Source organism: Falco rusticolus, chromosome 1 (assembly GCF_015220075.1).
Source record: "Falco rusticolus isolate bFalRus1 chromosome 1, bFalRus1.pri, whole genome shotgun sequence".
In the NCBI taxonomy this organism is placed as follows: domain Eukaryota; kingdom Metazoa; phylum Chordata; class Aves; order Falconiformes; family Falconidae; genus Falco; species Falco rusticolus.
Genome location: NC_051187.1, coordinates 115,226,934 through 115,241,998, shown reverse-complemented (window position 1 = coordinate 115,241,998; position 15,065 = coordinate 115,226,934). Strand labels below are relative to the sequence as shown.

The 15,065-nt window shown below is 48.3% G+C and overlaps 1 protein-coding gene across 3 annotated transcripts; it reads right to left on the bottom strand.

The window, feature by feature from the left end:
• Window positions 1-8,621: 8,621 nt before the first annotated feature.
• On the bottom strand, window positions 8,622-14,389 carry LOC119152365. 3 transcript variants are annotated; one of them, XM_037397559.1, is made up of 7 exons: window positions 14,210-14,389; window positions 13,298-13,551; window positions 12,360-12,419; window positions 11,573-11,704; window positions 10,364-10,507; window positions 9,282-9,342; window positions 8,873-9,096 (listed from the first exon to the last, which is right to left on the bottom strand). In XM_037397559.1, the coding sequence occupies exons 2-7, from the start codon at window positions 13,460-13,462 to the stop codon at window positions 8,993-8,995; spliced, it is 666 nt and encodes a 221-aa protein (XP_037253456.1). In that variant the 5' UTR covers window positions 13,463-13,551; window positions 14,210-14,389; the 3' UTR covers window positions 8,873-8,992. The 3 variants fall into 3 exon arrangements, with proteins under 3 accessions (XP_037253439.1, XP_037253447.1, XP_037253456.1); XM_037397542.1 differs by lacking the exons at window positions 9,282-9,342; window positions 10,364-10,507 and having other exon boundaries at window positions 8,622-9,096; XM_037397550.1 differs by lacking the exons at window positions 9,282-9,342; window positions 10,364-10,507 and having other exon boundaries at window positions 8,622-9,096; window positions 13,298-13,466.
• Window positions 14,390-15,065: the final 676 nt, after the last annotated feature.

Below are 15,065 nucleotides of genomic sequence, written 5' to 3'. Positions count from 1 at the left end.
CGATGTTTCACAATATCTTGATTCCCAGACAAAAATTAGAGCCACATGTTGTCTTAAAGTAATAGTGATGTTACTTTTAAAATGGCACTTTGGGTTTCTGTGCAAATCAGTGCCAAGCTGACATGTAATCTTAGATCTGAAGTTGTAGATAGTGTTAGAAATTGGCATTATTCTAAGACTGACAAAACCCCCACTGTTTTAAGTTTGAGGTTTGGCGTTTTTTCCATACCTCTTCACCCTGGGTACCCGGCGGAGGCCTCTCATTCATCTGGCTGAACGGCGGTGTCAGCCGGAGCTGTGAAGTGACATTGAGAGGGAAAGAATTGCTGCTGGTTCCCAGTGACGTCCTGGGGCTCTGTACAGCCTCCCAGCTGCAAAACCAGCCTCGTGGAGTCTGACGCCTATTGAAGCACTTGCTGAAGGCATCTCCTTGTAGTTCAGAAGATATTTCCAGAGCCCAAAGGCAGGCAGGCAAAGCTGCGAGCCATCCAGGGACACTCATGCAGGCACATAATCCTGCTCCATGCAGGTACTCTCACCGGGTATTGTTTTCTGCCTTTGCTGAATCACCCCTGGTCAATGCGCATCTGGAATGATACAATGCTTAGCTAATCATTTAAAATGAATGAAAAGCAAATTTCCCAGCAATACCAATGATCATCTCAAGAAACTCATAATCCTCCCCCCATCCTGCTCTTCTCTTCCCTGAAAAGCAACCTGGAATTGATGTAAGTGACGGAGGCCTGGGAACCGAGGTACAGCAGTGATCATTGACCAGAGGCACAGCTTGTAGTTGCAACTAAGAGTGAGAACGTCAAAGTCTAAGGGTAGGCAGGCTGAGCAGTGCACACGCTGTTTGACTGTACCTTGGCGTCAGCAGCAGCGCTCCAGGCTTGGGCTCTGCTCACCCCCGTGGAAAGGGCTGTTCAGTGCTTCTAGCAGCGACAGCAGCTTCACCGGCCCTCGGCTCAGAAAGCCACCCAGCAGACTGGCACACGGCATTTAACAAATGTGCCGCACTCCCCCTCCTCCCCTTTTTTTTTGGTGATTTTTTGGGGGGAGGATAGCAAAACTTGCTACTCACTTGACCATCAGGTGTATAAGAGCTGGTAATGCCAGGATCAACCATTCTAAGAGAAGTAGCCTGTTCTCTCTTCCCTGAAATTAATTATAATGAGATTGGCTTTGAAATAAATGGGCCATCCTAAAAAAAAAAAAATAGAAAAAAAAAAAAAAAAAAAGAGGCAAGGGGAAGCATGTTTGGGATTCTTGTCCACTTGCATCTTATTTTGAAACCTGCAGGGTACACTTGGGCCTCACAGTCTGTGTTTCCATTAAGAGGTGGAGTTTAGAAACAGACTTTTGCTTTTGCTTATATATTTTAAAACAACAACAACAAAATCCCCACCAGAACCTTCAGGTAGTTACATGCTCCCAGAGCATCAAGGAAAAGCACCTATATCTGACAACACCAAAGAGCCCAAGGGGCCTCTCTCTTCTTTTATCTGCTCATCATAATCCATCTTTCTGTACAGTCACTGCACATCAGGTCCTGGTTCAAACCAGCTCTATAGCACTGCAAAGAGTTTGCGGTGCAAGCTGGAAGCAGCAGCCCTGCCTCTGTGTTTGAGAGTAAAAGCAGTACATTAGATGACAGACAGATCTTAATTTTGGAAAATAACGGTGGGGTTGTTTTCTTTCTGCTTGTACTAATATTTTTCAGCAGGAGGTACACAGAGTGTCAAATTTAAAAAAAAGGATAAGCGTTGTCTTTCTAACAGTTTATAAGCTCCTTTTTAAATAGACTTCCTCTTTCAGATGCCATCAAATCCCTGGAAAAGAGGTGTGTTGCATAGACATAGCCATAAGCATCCAAAAATCACAACAACGCAGTGCCGACAGAGCTGTGTGATTACAACTGATATTTTCCATACACACATACACGCACACACACATGCAGGCACACACAGAGGTGTTAAATACAAAGAGACAACTAGTGTAAATGTGAGCGTACAAAAAGTCATAAGACTGTGATCTTAGCAAAGTACTTCCTTTTTTTTCCCCCTTTTTTTAGATTTTTTACTGTTTACATTGCCCCTTTGGAAAGGTCACAGGCAGGAAAACAGCTCTGTTGTGAGGCAATATGGTAAACCCCCTGTTAATGAATATTTTTAGCTATTTACTTTTGAAAACACCATTCTGTGCATCTAAATCCCATGTCATAAAGTAGAGGCCGTGTTCGAAGGCCATTTCTCCTCTCCCATGGCTAAGTGGTTGTCACTTGGAGTGCAGACCCCTAGAGCTGGAAAGGCTTTCCTTCAGCTCGCTTATTTCCCCCCCTCCCTGTGTGGCAGCAGGCTAACACTGGGATGCTGGGAATGTGCAGGCTGCTGAATGCATTTAAAAACCCCATCTTCAACAGTCAGCAACGGGGGAAAAAAAAAAATAATCAACCAAAGCTTAGCGCCACTGAGTGAAGCTGTCAGAAGACAAGTTTAAGCAAAATTGTGTTTTGTCTTTTATGCGACAGTTAAACTGGAAGTCCTGGCCCTGGGATGGTCGGACTGCTAGAATTTTCTGAAGGTTTAAGAAGAAAACCCTATACACATTAATGGAAGAGAATTTCTTTCTGCATCTGACTCCACGGGTGGGAGGTGGGGGGTTCCAAGCTACAAGTAGTTGGTGGTGGAGTAGGGCAGCATGTTATGTGCTGACCCTCCACTGACACTCGTTCCTAAGCATTTGGGGTTGGGGACTTTTTTTTTAGCTTTTGGCCAGTAAAGCCTGGTTGGCTGTGTCTCCCAGCCCCTGCCCACCCAGGGGACACCCCTCAAGCCCTGCCTCACCTGCCCGTGCCTCTCCCGGCAAGGCTGATGCCCTCCCCAGGGCTGAGGCAGGCAGGCTCGGCTTTGGGGCTGCTGCAGAACGGTTGAGGTACTTTTATGTAAAAGCCTGGCCACCCCCACCCCCCTCACAGCCACCCCTGGGCAGGAAAACACACAGCCCTCAGGGGTGCTGAGGGGCTGCTGTTCTTGTCCTGTGCAGTCCTCTGTCCCCTGGTGCTTTGCTTAGACCAGGAAGGGTCTAATGAGAATGAGAAAAAGATTAAACTGACCCTAAAATACATGAAACAGCTATGCCATTTACTTCAAGATATTTTTAACCCACTCATAAATCAGAGGCAATGAAGGGCTCCTGGCTTCAGCAACTAAAGATTCAGCTGCGGATAAAAAAACCCCATTTGCTAATCAGAGGGGGTTTTCAAGTTCCTGCATATGATTATTCATCCTCATCACTACCATGAAGTACTAACCTCAATACTGAGCTAATGTCTGAGTCACTGTGATGCTGCCGTTAAAAAGCACAATCCTGGCAGCCCCTGAGCGGCTTCTGAGGCTTGGGCTGGTGCTGTTCGCAAATTGCATCTGAAGGGAAATCATTCAATTAAAAAGTTTCAGCTTTCATTAAATAGGTGTATTTCATTTTTATGCATGGTGATAGATAACAACATATAAAAGAGATGCATTCCGTAGGTATAAAACAATGATCAGAAAATACGTCTATTCACATATCTATATTAAGGCCACCATAAGCATGCATGCTTTGGCATCATAATGCAGTGTCGTACAGAATTACAACTTTTTGTTACAGCGGTGAGGTGACCCTGTGGTACGTGGCACTTGTGGGAATCTGGTGCCAGCATTTGCTTTAAAGCTCCAGCTCTTGGGCTTTATGGGTGAGGGGCTGTTTGATGTAGCAAATACTTGGGTCAGTCAGAGCTGCCAGGCTGCTTGCGCAGGGCAAAACAAGAGGCACACAGGTGACTCCTATGAGATACCGTTAGGGCAGAGAAAGCTGTAACCCTAAATCAGTCTCATGATTATGGGGCGGGGGGCAAGGGATTAACAATATTTGCATACTCCGTTTCAGTATAAACACTATACATACAGCAACATATACTGATTTCTAAAAAGTGTGATGAGTGTATTTGAAAACATGTAGCGGACAGAAGTCAGAAGGTGAAACACAATATATAAGCCAAAAAAATTTTGTTTTTTAAAGTAAGATGACATATAAATAGCATATCAGTTAGAGAGTACACACATGTTCCTGGCAGAACCAAAGCTGCAACAACAACAAAAAAAAAGACATTACTGCAGCAGCCCAAAACGTGCAAGTGAAACCGTGTACCTTTATAGTTAGATTGAGCCAAAGATGTGCAGAATAAAGCAGTTGCTACCTCTACGGAAAAGCTGCTCGGGAAGGCTGAGAAATGCCGTTTGCTATGGCAGGCTTCCCCTCCTCAAGTTAAAGCCCAAGAACTTTTCCCCATACTCACACGCTGTTAGTTACCATGTGTACCTGGAGCCTGCAAACTGCCTTAGGGGTGAGGGCCAGAGAGACTAAACACACATACCGGTAGCAAGCAGTGTCCAGCGCATGCCGTATCAGTCTGAAACCATTTCTGTTACCCAACAAGGCTGAGAAAAAAAGCAAAATGTTCCTGTCAGACAGGGTGATGTAAGTGTTGTATTACAGGACTGGAAGTGAAGTTACAAAAAAACCCGCAAACCAACAAAAACCCAAAAACCTACCTGAAACAGTTCTCTGATCCTCCCAGTGATCCAGACCCCTCCTCTTCCCCTCGTCCCTCGGCACTTTCTAGCCCTTTCTGGTGGGAAACAGTTTCAGTAAATACTTTGCCCTTAGTTGAATGTTAACTCACAGAACCAGCTTCCCTGATTAACTTTCTGATTAAGGCCTGCGATTAACTGGCCACTGCTAATGGAGAGGCTGGCAGCCCAGCCCTGGCTTCTGTAGCCTGGGGATTTTGTGTGCTTTGTGTGCCAGGGAATAGGGAAACGTTTGGCTAAGCTTACTCAAAATAGCAAACCGCTTTTGGACCTAAATGCCTCATCTTGGCCTTAATACAAATAATGTCTACGCAAGGTGAGCACGGAGTGTTTGGTGTTTGTGTAATTTTGTCATGCAGGAATGCATAACTGGGGTCCTTAATCTATGCAAAAACAAGGGGCTGGTGTCCTGCCTGCAGGCTGCTCAGGTTAGATTGCCAGTTTCTGATACACCCAAGAAAAGCGCTGGATGTTTGACGTCCAGGAGATTTGAGGCACGTTTGCATTATTCATCTTCAAAATGCTAAGTTATTTCCATTTCCTAGCGGTGAAGCATAAGGTACCTGTGGCTAAGGGGCAGCACCCACGGGTGCAGGGTGTTTGGGTGCAGAACAAGCTCTGGGCTCAGGTGGAACCTGGAATTTCTATTTTTTTTCCCCTGGGCGTTGCTTGCCTTATTCTACAGGCACCATGCTGAGATGCAACCGCTGCTACACCCACCCCTCGACACAGACTGCCACCACGTCATGCATGACCATACCTCCCTCCAGCAGCCACCGGCCTTTGCCCATCCCAAAGGGGAAATCTTGCAGTGCCAGGAAGGAACAGGGAAGTCGGCTCAGTTCTTGGGATCTTGCCAGTGAGGAGAAGTCTGTGGGGAACAAAGAACAAGGCTATTTCTTCTGGAGGCACTATGGATGTGTGTTTGCATAATAAATAAAAATCCATCCAACTTCCACGAGTGAAAGCTGGGGGTGACGCAAACCATGAAACATCCCCAGAGATACGGGCAGGCTCTGGGAAGGCACCGTACGCAGCACGCAGAACGGGCCACTAAATATAGCAATGGAAGCTGCAATCAGGAATATATTCTCTGCAATGCTAACCCATTAGAGGGAGTGTCGCTGAACTGGTATGCAGTTTCCACCGATTTCCATATTGCAGCTGTTTCTTCTCTAGAAACTCTCCTTTTGTAGAAAGAACTGTTGAAATTGTGGGTCCGTAAGTGATCTTAGTCACACCACTGGAAGGCCTATAAAAAGAAGTAAGGGCCATCAAGGGCTTTATAGCTGCTGCTGGATCAATGACATACATTTTTATTTAGAAGTAGCATAGAGCATACTTCTCTTTTACACGCTTACTTCAGTACCTGCTGCTAAGGCTGCTTCACAGCCAAAGGAGTGCCGGCCGTGCTGGCAGGGGCCTGCCCGTCACTAAGTGCCCCTGATGGAGAACTCAAAGCTGGCCGGGAGAAAGGGGTTGGGTTCTTGGCTTGTTCCTCACAGCTGTGCCAACAGGACCTGGCCTGCACCAGCTGTGGTCACACACGCCCTGCAGGACAGCTGAGGATCTTCTACCCTCACCTCAGCAGTTATCCTTCTGGGACAATGGAAACAGTCCTGCTTTCAGACAAAAGACTAGTAACATATAGGACAGAATCATAAAATCATTTAGGTTGAAAAAGAGTTCTGAGACCATCAAGTCCAACCGTTAACCCAGGACGGCCACGTCCACTGCTAAAGCGCGTTCTCTGCACAGCTGCAAGAGCAGCTGACTGCTCTGTCCAACCAGCAGACAAAGGCTGTGGACTTCTACTGGGTACGTGCCACCTCCGGCTGCAGTGACTAGTACAGGGTAGCACTTCTGGATGGGACCATTCCCTCCCCCCGGAGCCCATGCAGTGGCTGAGCCGTGCACTTTGTGGCCGAGCAGGGCATTTCAGCAACAAGCTACTTCTAGAAATTTTCTCCTTTCAAAAGCAGAAACTGTTTTAGACTAAAGGAGAAGCAAGCCACACTGCTTTTAGCTATTAGTAATCACAATAACCTCTCAGGGAGTCTTACTTTCTTTTAGCGTACAAGAACAGCCATTAATGTTAATCAAGGAGAAAAACTCCAGCATTTAATTGCAGTCTGTTTGGAGTTACGCTAGAAGTATCTGAGGATAAAGCAGTCACGTTCAGTGTTTTGGTGCTTGCTGACAGGCATTACACCAGAGAAAAAGAAATAGCATCACTTCGCCAATTACAATGTTTGATATTCACTTTAATACAGCAATTCAAATATTGATACCTGCAAATGGGCATCCACAGTGACATCAACTGTGTTTTGGCTGGTGTAGGCAAATGCATGAAGGTATCTGGAGCCAAAGCCAGAAAGATTTTGGCTACCATGGCGCACAGTCAGCGTACCGGTTGCTGGAGTAGGACCTGCAGCCCTGAGCTGAACTGCTGGCCTGAGCACCGAGGGCTGGATGGGTGCAGCTCCTCCGGCCAAAGCGCGGCAGCAGGGGAAGCAGTGTGTGACTGGGGGAGGGCTGCGGAGGGAGCACGGTGGTTAGGGCTGCTCTCCTGATCCCAGTACCTGTCTTCATAATTCCAGCCATTGATAATCTCAGTGGGTAATACCAGTAACCGAGACGCTTGGTAAGCATCTTACGTACAAAGGGGTGCCAGAGACCACTAGGACTTCCTCAGCACGCAGCTTAGGACGTTTTTCTGTTTGAGACGACAATAAAAGGTATACATCATCTTCAAATATAAACTTCAAAATCTGAAGATATAGTGTCCTAGGAGTTTTACAAATAATTTAATAGAAACCAACTGTCCGTCTCTGCACCACACCAAGCCCAAGAGACTACGAAGTTGGACAGGATTTGCTAATTTGCATATGCCAGGATTAATTGCACATCATAATGCTAATTTTTGATAACGTAGCTGTGGCAAGCTGTTTTGGAACCAAGGGCATTTTAAGTGCATGTGTGATAAGCATGGACTCAGAGGACTGCCTGGCATTTTGTCTCTATAGCACTTTCATCAGGTGAAGGTCTTCATTTAGGTGTCAGAGTCCCTTTACTAGTGTTACAAAAAAGACTTCCCTCTCTAGAAAAAAAAAAAAAAATAAAATCAAGAAAAAATTAATTCCCTCTTCTCTTGGGAATGGGAAAGGCACCTTATATACTGCAATAAAATAAACCTTATCTAAGATCATTCCTGGAGTTACATGCCTCGTGGTGGGCATGACTTATCCTACTACTCACAGCACTTTCTCAAGACGGGAACTTACTTTCCAAGCCCTGTTCAAATGAACGTGCTGTGTCAATCTACATCATGGGATAAGTAATCTACCACTTCATGCTCAGGGCCTACAGGCAAGATGATCACTTGACAGACACCACTAAGCCTGCCTGAAAGTGAATCATAAAGTACATACAGGAATTTTATGCACCTCAGGAGATGAAGGGAGCTGACTGGAAGCTGTATCCTTGGTCTAGAGAATCAAGAGGTCCTCTAGAGAACGCCCAGCAGAGGACCTTGGTCTAGATCTGTAATAAATTTGAGCAGAATGGGCCCCCAAATAAGCATTTTTTAAAACTAAACTGTTAAACTTTCAACTGCCAAGTCAAAATAGAAAAACCTGAATTGAATTCAGAGTATCAAGGTTACTCTGTAAGAGGAGCTACTGCAATTCCAGTTCCTGCCACGCTCTAGCATTACACTTCAGCACTAAAACTAATTGTACCGACACATGTACACCCCACAGAACTCACATTTTGACAGAGGTACCTGAATAGCATTGGCAAGGCTTTGTATCATAAACATCACCTGCCCACATCCCTGCCAAGAAGAAAAGGAAAAGCATTCCAACGCTCAGTAACGAAGTGGGTCGTTCATTATCCTTCACCCACTATCGTATCATCCAAACAAGTCATTGGCTAAGGGGGAGAAATTGAGGCAGCAGTTGGAGCAGGGAAATACTCCACAACCAGTTTCTTTTAAAAATTAATTGTATTTAACATTTGTATGCCTAAGGCTAGCACTGCTAGACAAATTTTATGATTAATTCTAGCGGAATAAAACATGATTTAAGTACAAAACCTGGAGGAAAAAATGCTCACGCTTTCCAGAGGCAATGAGGTATTTTAACTACACGAAGTCTGAATGTCCAAAACCATCTGCAGATCCTCCCCTTTCCACTGTGATTTTTGCTGAACATTGGGCATTCAGTAGTTCTCTCTTTTCCCGTGTGTTTTTCAAAAGGACAAGGAAAAGTACATAATCATCTTTAAAGATGAAGAACTTCTTACAACTGCCCTGCCGCATTTTTAGACCAGCAGCTTTAAAATCTTTGACCACTTTTTCAAGCCATTCTGATATATGGTGGAGGTTTGGATGCATCTTCCTCTGCGTCTGCGTCCTGGGCTGGAAACCGATCTGGGAAGTTAAAAATTCTGCCCCCAGGGCCTGTGTGGGGAAGGAAAAAGGAAACCATTAAACCTGTTGTAGACACTCGCACAAAATCCTGCATTCCTTTTGGCTCGGAGTATTTTGGTTATCATGATTTTGGCCCGGGATGTAAAGCTTATTCAGGATGTTCCTTCCACGTCCCTGGTGAATATCCAAATACACAGAGGGGAAAAGTTACTCACTTTGTACAGCACAAACCATTTCCACTGCCTGATTTTGGTCCTCACTAGGTTGCAACCATTCCTATGAAAGAAACAATGCCATCAAAAACCTCATCTGTGAGTTTGTTCAAGAAGATACACCTGCACTCCTTGACAAAGTCTGTGTAGTCCACTCCTCCTAACAAGTTTTATTTTGAAAGTTTAAAGCAGCCTCACATTACACACTCGGTATCTTTAGTCAAGAACAGCTGCCTTGTAACCTGTACCCATTAATAATAGCAAATGAGGTGGTCGGATGTACATGTTTAATACCATCAGAATTGCTCCAGTAAAGTAGCTGGTATTTACTGAGCTCACTTAGCAGAGACATGCAGCATGTGCCCCATCACTTGAGGAAGAGTCCTCATAATTGAGCAGTAAAATGTGGTGCCATCATCCTCCCTACACTTCACACGTGGTACAGGGGATATTTTTATTACCATAGAATCATAGAACGGTTTGGGTTGGAAGGCACCTTAAGGACCACCTAGTTCCAACCCCCTGCCACGGGCAGGGACACCCCCCACCAGTCCAGGTTGCTCCCAGCCCCGTCCAGCCTGGCCTTGAGCACTGCCAGGGATGGGGCACCCACAGCTGCTCTGGGCAACCTGGGACAGTGCCTCACTACCTTCACAGTAAATTGTTACTGAATTTGCGGTTCTACAGATAAAGCATCTTGGCGTGTAAGTACCAGTAAGTCTTTAAAATGATGCACCAGGAGCAACTGTTGGTTTAAGAGTGAGAGAAGAAAGAGCAGCTTTTGAGGAGAACAGGAATTCATAGCAATTGGGACCACAGTAGCTTTAGCACTAATGGTTTGGAAAATGGAGAAAACTTACGCTAGGTCTGTAAATAAGACTGTAAATAAGAGGGAGGTAGTAAAAAGAAAAATACAAACAGTATAAACCCCTTCTAACATTCACTTATTTCTCAGAATTAGCCTTGGATGACCAAGGTAGAGCTGAGGCTAGGTTTATCGAAGAACAACACCTTTTCTCCCCAGTTTCTTCCCCTCCCATCTGTACTCAGTACAAATAAATGGGTGCCCGGGACTTCTCACTCACCATCCCAGTTACACTGTCATAGCACGAGCAGCGTGGAAGACTCCGGCATCCCAAGTAAGTGACCACCAGCACAACAAAAGCACTGCAGATAGATGCAACTAGCATGGCTATGTTAGCACCCTTGACTACTTTTTTGAGTACGAACTGCAAGCAGAAAAGGAGATGTTAAAGCTGTGTTAAAAAACTGAAGCTCTCCACCAAAAAAATATCACAACGGCTGCAAGTATACCACAACGGCATCATAGGAGATATTCAGAGTCAGCACTATTTAAGGCTTTTCTTCCTGTGCTCTGAAGAACGAGCAAAGTGTGAACCTCAAACAGTAAAAGAGCAAGCAGTAAAATAAGGCTTCTGATCAAATGTGAGACAACACGCAACATCATCGGGTTTGGAAATAGCTTTAACAATAAGTAGAAACCCAAGGAATGGCTGCTCCTCTTTACACTAAATATGACAAACGTCTTCTTGCTACCCTGTCCCTTGGCAGCCTGATATTTCAGTTTGTCCTGCAATAAACTAATCCCCACAGGCAGCCATCGCTTGTACCAGCTCTAGGGTACAAAAGGGCTAACTCATTCCTTCTTTTCAGCTTTACTGTGGAGGACGTGCTTTAAGTAATACCCACTTTTAACCAGCTGACCTGTAACTGCCCTAACTTTATCACCTGAGGTGCACGCTGGAAAGGATTCGAGCCTAGCAATTGCTGTCTCAAACCAGACCAGGGATACAGCCAGCAACCTACCACCTTTCCACGAGCAGCACCGTGACTTTTTCCTGGCACAATCGAAACCCGTTGGCACTCAGCAGCAGCAAAACTGCAGTGCGTCCAGGCGCACACCTAGTGTGCACGTCTCCGGGGACAAGCTGTTGCTCTCAAGCAGCTGCTTCTCAGATGGGCGTCTACGCGAGCTGGGTACTCATGCACATAGCCACCAACACTAGCCATACTGCAGCAGCAGCAAACGGCAGGAGTTAACTATGGAAGATCTATCCAGCCCTGATGGGTTTTGTGGTTTTCAGTACCTGACCTGATACTTAACTATAAACTTACCCAAACGTTTTTTAAACGAGTGCTCTGCTCCAGGCACCACTTCAAACTTCCGATTTAGGCATCCAGGAAGCCTGCTTCAGTTTCTAAGTCACGCCTAGTAGCATTTGCAGATTAAGACAGCCATGTTCCCCAGTAACAAGCATGATATCAATACTTACGGTATGCATAACATGGACTGGGACAGAACTTGGCTCCTCCTCTTCACCATAGTTCAGTGTGAAGGAGCTATAAACTATTATGATGAAAATGGCGATACAAGAGATTATGGAGGCAACTATCAGCACGTTCACCTAGAGAGAGAAATTAAAGGAGGTAAAGAAGGGGAGCAGAAATTAAAACTATCCTCTGACAAGTCCACACAATTAATACAGACATAATGTACTGACAAGCATTGTAGTCACTAGCCTTTGACCCCTCGTAACACTAAAAAGTGGTAGCAACAGCCACCTGGAAGCCAAACACAGAGCAGTAAAGGTTTTCATGACACTGGATTTCTGAGATACAACTAGGTCCTAAACTTTAACCACAGGTGCTAGTTGAACCAAAGACTTTGTTCTTAGAGATCTCTTACTTATAAACAATATCCCCCCCCTGGGGTTTACGTGGCTGCCTAGGAAATGCAAGACAATTAATTTGTTTCTGATTTTAGTGTCCATAATTTTTCATAACAGGAAGGAACACCAGAAGAAATGCATTTGGAAGCAAGCATTTTTACAGATTTTTGCTTATTATTAGAGCCAGCACTTGTCTGCTGCAGTGGGCAACACTGCATCCTCCTTTTGCTTAGGAACGTAGCAGCTTTTATGAATATAACTCGAGGAAGTAAGCTCTCAATCCTGCAGAAGGACCAGCCAGCTCATTCCCTACCAAAACTGTTTTCAATTGCCCCAACGTTTTGCCCCTGCCCTGTAAACACGCAGCCAACCACCTCCCTGCCCAGCTTACAAGGACTGGATTCTTCCTCTGAGAGGAAAACAAAGCCAGGACGCCTGGGACTCCCATCACCTGCAGAACACAAAAGGAGTTGGTAGCTGGGAGACAAGTATTAGATTTGGAAGATAAACTACTACAGAGCAGGTGAAAAGCCCTTGTTTTCAAGGCTTGGGTCAGAAATGGAAAGAGAATTGCTGATTTCTTCTGTTTTCCTCTGCAGCATCTCCTGGGTGCAGGACACCGCATGAAATGCATCTTGCCCGCTCACTCCCCCCACAGCAGCAATCCTCTGACTGGCTTCACAGCTCTGGCCAAATAATAAAAATGATTAAATAAGTCCGATTAAAGTGCTAACAATGCACAACACTTTTCCAAGTCCTTATGCATCTTGTAGATGGAAGAAAGATAACTATGAAAGGAGACAGGCAGCCCCTGGATGGAAGGGAGTGCTTGAGTGCCAATGCCCTCGCGGCGTGGCTCACCAGTGGGGTACTGAACGCTGGCAGCGAGGATACCCGCTGCCTGCTCCTCACTGTGTTACAGAGAAGGAATGGCACTGTGCGTGGGACACCCATCATCACCCACATGTTCATCTAACTGATGTGAGGATGAAGCATTCGCCTCTGAATCTTTGGTGCCTTCTCTGGGGTCACTACGCTTCTGCAAAAAAACCCTGTCGATTGCCACTAGGCCCCTAGTTATCTAGAAAACTAGATAATTTTCTACATTATCCAGTAGAAATGTATGTTATTTAGCTCCTTCACAGGGAAGTCTGCTTGCATGCTCCTGCCTATGCCATGATAAGGAAACTTTTATTATCTGGGTTCAAAGCAGGAAAGCAGGGAAGAGCCAGCAAGAAGTCCTAGCCTCCCTCCCACCCCAAGCTGAGTAGTAGCAATGGCAGGGAGGAAAAACTTCAAAAACAGCACAGAAAATAAGGCGCCACTTACCATCCCGGCCCAAATTGGAGCTCTGGTTTTGCCCAGCTGAGCCTCCGTTCTGAAAATGTCATCTATGAACCCACTGACGACGCACACGGTACTGAAGGCGAGCTGGAACAGGCCCAGCACCACCATGCTCCTCTGGTTGAAGATAAAGTACCGGTAGCGATCCATCCTGCTGCGGGGCACACAGAAATCCCTGCCAGCGGAGCCGGGATTGCTGCGGCCTGGCCCTCCTCCGGTGGCAGGGTGAGCAGCGGTGCCTGGGCAGGAGGCGCAGAAAGGGCAGAAAGGGCGGGAGGGGCAGAAAGGACGAGAGGGGCAAAAAGGGGCAGAAAGGACAGAAGAGGCAGAAAGGGCAGAAAGGGCGGGAGGGGCAGAAAGGGGCAGAAAGGACAGAAAGGGCGGGAGGGGCAGAAAGGACAGAAAGGACGGGAGGGGCAAAAAGGGGCAGAAAGGACAGAAGAGGCAGAAAGGACAGAAAGGGCGGGAGGGGCAGAAAGGGGCAGAAAGGACAGAAAGGGCGGGAGGAGCAGAAAGGACACGAGGGGCAGGGGGGACGGGGGTCAGCGCCCAGCGAGGGTACCGGCCGGCCCGCGCCCCCCGGCAGCGCGGATCCCCCTCCCGCGGCTGGGCCGCCTGGGCTGCCCGCTTCGGGCCCCGCCGCTACCGCCACCTTCCCTGCGGGCTTCTGCTGCCCCGAGAGGTTTACCCGGGTTTCGTGCCTGGGGCGGGGAGCGGCGGGTCCCGCTGCGGGCAGGGGCAGCCGCGGAGGAGCGGGGGGGCACGGCCGGCACCCGGCTGCCCCCCCGCCCCATTTGCCCGGCCGAGGCACCGAGGGGCCCGGCCCGCCCCCCCCCCCCGACCCGGCTGGGGCTGGGGCTGGGGCCCGGGGCCCGGGCCCCGCCGCCGGCTCCTCACCTGCGGCCCGGCCCGGCCCTCCCCGGCGCTACTGCGCGGTGGCTCCGGGCGGCCCCTCCGGCGGGGCAGGTGCAGGCGAAGCTCCGGCTCCGCCTCCGGGAGAAGAAAGTTCCGAGTCGGTGCGGAAAGGCTGGGAGCGGCTCCGCCGCGCCGACACGGTGCAGGGCTGCTCCCCCCAGGGCCCCGCCGCCCCTGCGAGGACACGGCGGCCCCGGCGGCGAGAGGCCGGCGCTGCGCGGAGCCGGGAGGGCCGCCCGCGCCCTGCGGGCATTTTGCCTTTGTTCGGCTGCGGCCTGCGGGCCGCTCCGCGGGACAGGCCGTGCCCGGGCTGGGCGCAGCCCCTCGGTGTGCGCTGCCGGGGACTTGCGCGGCCGGCCTGCGCAGACGGACGGGCAGGGGCTGCTCCGGCACCCCGGCCAGCCTGCCCAGACGGACGGGCAGGGGCTGCTCCGGCACCCCGGGGCCTCTCTCCGCCGGGAAGGCGGCAGCAGAACCCACCCAAGCACCTCCGGCCAAAGCCATCCCTCACAAGCACCGCACTGAAGCATGCCGACCCTTTTTTTAAGGAATCAATGAATAGGTCAGCTATCATTTCTTTAGGTAAACCCACGCCACCTCCGTGTTGCGAGCAAAAGATGGCTGGCCTGGGCTGGAACCCTGGAACACAGCCGGGCTGGGTGAAACCAGCCCACTGCATCACCTCCCACGCTGCTGGGTTTGGGGACAGTGTAAGCCCATAGCAAGCACTCACCCTTCCAGTTTTAGGATGGTGAATGTTCAACTGCCGATGTCGAGGCCGAACAAGTCTTTTCCCCACCCGAGCGCAGCGCTCACGGCCTCGCCGAGCGTCACCCCG